Here is a 6000-nt window from a genome sequence, read left to right as displayed (position 1 = left end):
AGCTGTGATCCAGAACTGATCCACAATGAAAATGTGTTTTCGTCATGTTCCGACAAGGATAAAACATCAACTAACATCTTTATGTTGCATATATTTGTTGGCCTTTGGCTTTCTTGGATTATAGTGTTAGCAAACTATGTATCAGTCATTTTGGGGTATGTTTACATAACCTCTTCATTTTACATAACCACTCTTATAAATAAAGGTAAAAAAAGGTTTTTTATTTACAGTGATTCCAATGTTCTCAAAAGAACCTTTCAGTGATCACTTCTTAAAAGAACCATTTTTTTTCTTAATGAATAGCATTTTAATCATCTAAGGAACCTTTTTTTTCCATTATAAAGAACATTTTGCGGAATGGACAGATTCCGTGGATGTCAAAGGTTCTTCATGGTACCATGAATGCCAATAAAGAACCATTATTTTTAAGAGTGAGAAATAATAATAATTAAGAAGGAATGTGAACAAAAGGACTGTCATGTTTGATTATTTGTTCATGTTATACAATCAAAATGAATGAATAATCTCCCATAATAAAATGCAGATGATTCTGATGGGAGAACTGAGCTGATTTGCTGGGTAGTGAAATGAAATGCTGCTGATGACTTCCAGAATTTGTCAGTGATCATCTAAAAATATTTGTCATTAATTAACAAATGAACAATAATAAGATGGGTGTGTATTTTAAATGAGACTTTTTATTTATAGCTCTTTGTGTTTACTTTGGAAACCTCTCAACATCAAATGAATTACACAATACTTTGACTAACACTAATATACACTAATAATATACAGACCCATCACTCCGTTTAACAGAAGATCATTCTTTGACATTTGTGCTACTTTTCCGTATCCCAACTACACACACACACACACACACACACAAAACGTACACACTGAAGAGATTTCCAATGCCCATGTTCAGTGATGTGCAGGTGAGAGCAGTTGTGCATTGCAGAGTTTCTGCGCAGCCCTTCCAGGACACTGCGGTTCAATGAAATCTCAGAGGAGTGGCACGAGTGTGTGTGTGTGTGTGTGTGTGTGTGCGGCAAGAAAACAAAAGATCAGGCCCATCACTTATATCACCATCTTTGTAAAGAAGTGGATTTAATTCACAGTATATCATCCATCTTCATTTCATTCAGTTTACACATGTACCATCCTCAAAACCACAAGGACTGGAGGCTCAGAAAGGAACAGTCCGCCGTTTTCTGCGTTCACTTCATGCAAGGCCCTTTTTATCAATATGCAAATTGATCAGGATAAAATTACAATGTATATGAGGTACTGCGACATTACACGCTCATACCCTCGTTTGCTCTCAGATGATGGAGCTCCGAGGAGAATCGCCTCCTAAAAACAGAAAAAACTGATCTCTTGATTTGTGTACCTGCAGTAATGGCAACCCATGCTAACGTGTTTGGTCATCTCAGGCCTGCAAACAAGACATGTTTTGTTGGTTTTAACTGCAGTGGAGACATCTCAGCGTGCACAATGCATCTCAAGAGTCTCTCCGTCTGTGGGTTTGCAGCACACGCGAATGCCTAACCTCTCACATGATGTATGACACATCACCGCATGCAGAATTACATTCATACATAACCCAATCATTTTGTCATTTAGGAGGAGCTGTAAAAACACCAGGTCGGCTCTTGCAGAAAATGCACGGGAGAGAATGAGAGACGGTGAGGGAGGGGAGACTGCAGTACATATAAGGCAAGAGAGATACGAGTTCATGTTTTATTAAAGCTTTGCTCTGTCAGGTCCAGTACAGTCCATCGGCTCTGGTCTTTCGTTTCTCGGTAAGGACCACAAAGGTGTAAAAATCTCAGGAGTCCTGGAATGCTTATCCAAGGAGAGAGGAATTACTGAGAGAAAAGGGAAGATTTTTCCCATCCCTTCTCATGACACCAAATGTCCGTCCTCCCCAGGGTCGTCCCGTCAGGTTTGATCTGAGACGGTCTGTCACAAACTGTTCTTTATCCTCTGTGACCTTCAAAACATGTCAGTTCTTAATCTATACAGGGGGTGGGGTGACATATCAATACTCGAGCAAACGCCGCATAGATTTCATCCCCTGAAATTGTCCAGATTCTCTTGAATATAAGTTCTTAAACATGCAATACTTTCCCTTCAAGCTCAGAAATGCAGAGAACGTCTCCTCTCTGTGCACGCATTTGCTTGTCATAAATATATGGTGGCATAACCATAAAGAACCATTCAAAGAGGAGAAACAAAATGACATCTTAATGATCAGGCATTAAACAATAATGCACCGCAATTTGCTTCTGAACAGGGCCTTAAACCAGTTTATAATGAAAGCACACGCCTGTTTAAACACACTTGCATTGTCATCAAGAGAGGAAGAGATACAGCAGGCGTGGGCTTTAATAGTACATGAATCCTAAAACAAACTATTCGGCTTACAAATATTGCTGGAACTGCTGGGTGAAAAACCAGCACCAGAACACAAAACATTGCTGAACCATTGTTCTGTCATTTTCAGTTAATTTACAACGAATAGAGCTAAAAGCAAGTCTGGACGCATTAAGCATAATTCAAGCAATAAATCTGCTTTATGGATATGGTTATATTCTTCAGAATAGATTTTATATGTATATATGCATATATTTATATACAAGTATGGCACCTGATTACACTTAAGCGCGATGTCACAAATGAAAGCAGAGGGCGCTTTGGTGTTGAAATTAAGGAAATCATCACAGACTTTAAGCGTTTGCAGCAAATTCACCCCTGCTCACGCACACACACACACACACACACACGATTCGCAGTGGAGTTCATCACATAGCTTACGTTAAGGTCAATGGTGCGGTACAGGCAACCAAAAAGAAAGAAACCATAGCAGAAGTGATAGTGTTTGATACATGAATGGTGTGTCGAGACTCCCGATGTGCGATATTATGTCAGCATCACGTTCACTTTTTAGTGCAAGACGCATTTACTCCCTTCAAGTACAGTAGAGCAGCTGGTTCGGTCACACTTCACATGTCACAGCAGTTGTCGTGGAGCTGCTTGTAGTTTACTGTAATGAATCATATTGCATGCATTGTGTGCAACAGGACAGTGTCATGTCAAGTGTCACCGCAGCTTACAGAGAGGCATTACGCATTCAGGTATCAGCATTTGCTCTTTGTGTACGTCTCAGAGTACAAACGTTGCATAAAAAGTTGCATTATACAGTAGTGAACTGCTTTACAAACGTGTTTGTCGTCCACAGTTGCCAATGGAGTCTTTAAAACAGTAACAAAAAAGTCCTACCCCGTGTTCTTGCAATTCATGAACCTTACGTGGTGACGGGACTCATCCGCGGTCTTGAACTCGGCGTCGCGCGGGCTTCGGGTTCTCGTTACGCACCCGTTACACATAAGCGGAGTCACTGGACTGAGTGCGGCCGAAATTGGGCATACTCATCCTGGGCAAATCCTTGTTCCGGATCTCGTAGATGGACTTCCTGCGGGCCCGCACGCCCCTCACGGCCGTTTTGATCTTCCTCCAGCCCAAGTGATTGAGCTCGGCCAGATTGAGGACCACGCAAAAGCCACTGACCGCGAACATGAAGACGAGGAACACGGTTTTCTCCGTGGGTCTGGACACGTAACACTCCACCTCTTTGATGCACGGGTATCGATCACACTCGTACACGGCGGGCACGTTGAATCCGTACAAGAAATACTGGCCCACCAGAAAGCCGATTTCCAGAGCATTTCTGAACACCACCTGGATGATGTAAAACCTGGAAATGCCCTCCTGCCGCCTCATTTTGGACTTGCCCGGTTTTGTGCCCGAGCTGGTCAGTTCTTTGGTCTCTAGGCAGTCGGGCTCGGCTTCTTTGGTGGTGTTCTCCGTGTTCTGCAGTACTCCGTTCATGATGGTGTTCTTGATCTTTTGGTTCTTGGCCTCCTCTCGTTTCAGGGAATCCTGCTCCTTATTATCCAGAGAGAGGAGGACGGTGGCGGTGGAGTAACGTCGCTCCTTTTGCTTGGCCGACTGATGGACCGAGTACGTGATGAAGCAGAGACTCGGCGTGCAGACCATTATGATCTGGAACACCCAATATCTGATGTGAGATATGGGGAAAGCTTTGTCGTAGCACGCCTGTATGCAGCCCGGCTGTAAGGCGTTACAGACAAACATGGTCTGCTCGTCGTCATACACTGTCTCTCCCACTATAGCTACGATTAGGATCCGGAAGATCACCACCACAGTGAGCAGGATCCTAAAAAAAAAGCACACCGAAAAATAAATGTGTCAATATACGAGCTTGAGCTGCAGGGAGCTGTCCGGTGCTGAAACCGGCTGCGCTTCATTTCACTATCACTGAATGCTGCATATGGATTATGCAGATAGCACTTGCTATGTCACGCTTGATACTGTATTTTTGCGATTTTGAGCACAGTGTTTCACAAACCATCACACCTCCCAACATTACATTAAATAAGATACAAAACAAACACAAATATATGAGGAAAATTCACTAATAAGGGTAGGATGATGCCTAGTGCTGAAAATGTGGTGCATTCTCAACCACTGAATGCTATTATTTTAGTTTCATCTAAAACATGCTCCTTTATATTTTATATACACACATACTACGTAACATGTTTTGGCATATGTTTTCTATTGTGTATAAATTAATGTTTTTTTATTTTTTTGCGCACAGTTGGCAAAAAGCATCACTTTGCCTCAAAAGGTGGCTTTACATAAAGCAATAAAAATACATGTGTGTGTGGCAGGTTTACTAATGAGAGTGGGTTGTTAAGGGAGCTAAATAAATACAGATGCGTTCGCAACCAATGAACGATGCATCTCAGTCACCTTTCACTGTCGTTCAATATTGTGATATTTTACAAATGTGTTATGTACATGTTTTATATATGTGTGTGTGCGTGTGTGTTTCATTTTATTTTATTTTCTATGTTATTTGAATGGGTGAAATAGGCGGTAACCGGACGTCCACTTAGACTTATGCTCTCCTATACTCACATAATAACCTCTCCCTTCTAAGTATGACCCTTCTAAGTATGACCTGAATACCATCCCAGAAAGCCCAACCCAGTGAAACTCATTGCATTTGCTGTCGGAGAGCATTTCACTGGGAATCTGACTTGGGGGGGGTTTGTCAGTCTCTCAATAGTAGCAAAAAGAGTGCGGGGATGGACGTACGTACGTGCATACAGATAGATAGAGGGGTGGATGGGATGGACATACATACAGACAGACAGAGAAATAGGCAGACATACAGACATGCATACATACAGACAGAGAGAAATAGGCAGACAGACACACACACACACACACACACACACACACAGAGAGAGAGACAGATAGAGAAATAGGCAGACATGCATACAGACATACATACAGACAGAGAGAAATAGGCAGACAGACAGACGGACGGATGGAAAGACAGACACAGAGAGCGAGAGAGACAGATAGAGAAATAGGCAGACAGACAGACAGACAGACAGAGAGAGAGAGAGACAGATAGAGAAATAGGCAGACATACAGACAGACAGATGTGTGACTCTGGTCCTGCAGAGGGCAGCACTGAATGAGCTGCTGGAGCTCTGAAGGTTTCTCTGGTTACATTGTGTGGCTCTGCAGTTCCTCACGGTTCCTGAAGTCTCACTAATCTGACACCTCAGTCTCCAGTTACTGCCTCCATCCAAACGCAGCACAATCCAGTGTGAACTCACATTTCCTCTCATGTCCTGAACCTCCAGATAAAAGAGGGCTCTGATTCTTCAGACATGAGACTAAACATGTCCCATAACCTGCCACGGGATTTTAAAATAGCAACATTTCCACATTTCACTGGGAATCTGACTTGGGGGGGTTTGTCAGTCTCTCAATAGTAGCAAAAAGAGTGCGGGGATGGACGTACGTACGTGCATACAGATAGATAGAGGGGTGGACGGGATGGACATACATACAGACAGACAGAGAAATAGGCAGACATACAGACATGCATACATA

General features: G+C 42.6%; 1 protein-coding gene across 1 annotated transcript; it reads right to left on the bottom strand.

Annotated features, from left to right (window-relative positions):
• Positions 1 to 731: 731 nt before the first annotated feature.
• On the bottom strand, positions 732 to 4331 carry LOC107589782 (gap junction delta-2 protein-like). Its single transcript, XM_016278311.1, has 2 exons — positions 4318 to 4331; positions 732 to 4240 (listed from the first exon to the last, which is right to left on the bottom strand). The coding sequence occupies exons 1-2, from the start codon at positions 4329 to 4331 to the stop codon at positions 3382 to 3384; spliced, it is 873 nt and encodes a 290-aa protein (XP_016133797.1). The 3' UTR covers positions 732 to 3381.
• Positions 4332 to 6000: the final 1669 nt, after the last annotated feature.

Source organism: Sinocyclocheilus grahami, unplaced genomic scaffold (genome assembly GCF_001515645.1).
Source record: "Sinocyclocheilus grahami isolate Dianchi unplaced genomic scaffold, SAMN03320097.WGS_v1.1 scaffold120.1, whole genome shotgun sequence".
Lineage (NCBI taxonomy): Eukaryota > Metazoa > Chordata > Actinopteri > Cypriniformes > Cyprinidae > Sinocyclocheilus > Sinocyclocheilus grahami.
The sequence above is the reverse complement of the archived record's forward strand: the minus strand, read 5'-3'. Positions and strand labels throughout refer to the sequence as shown.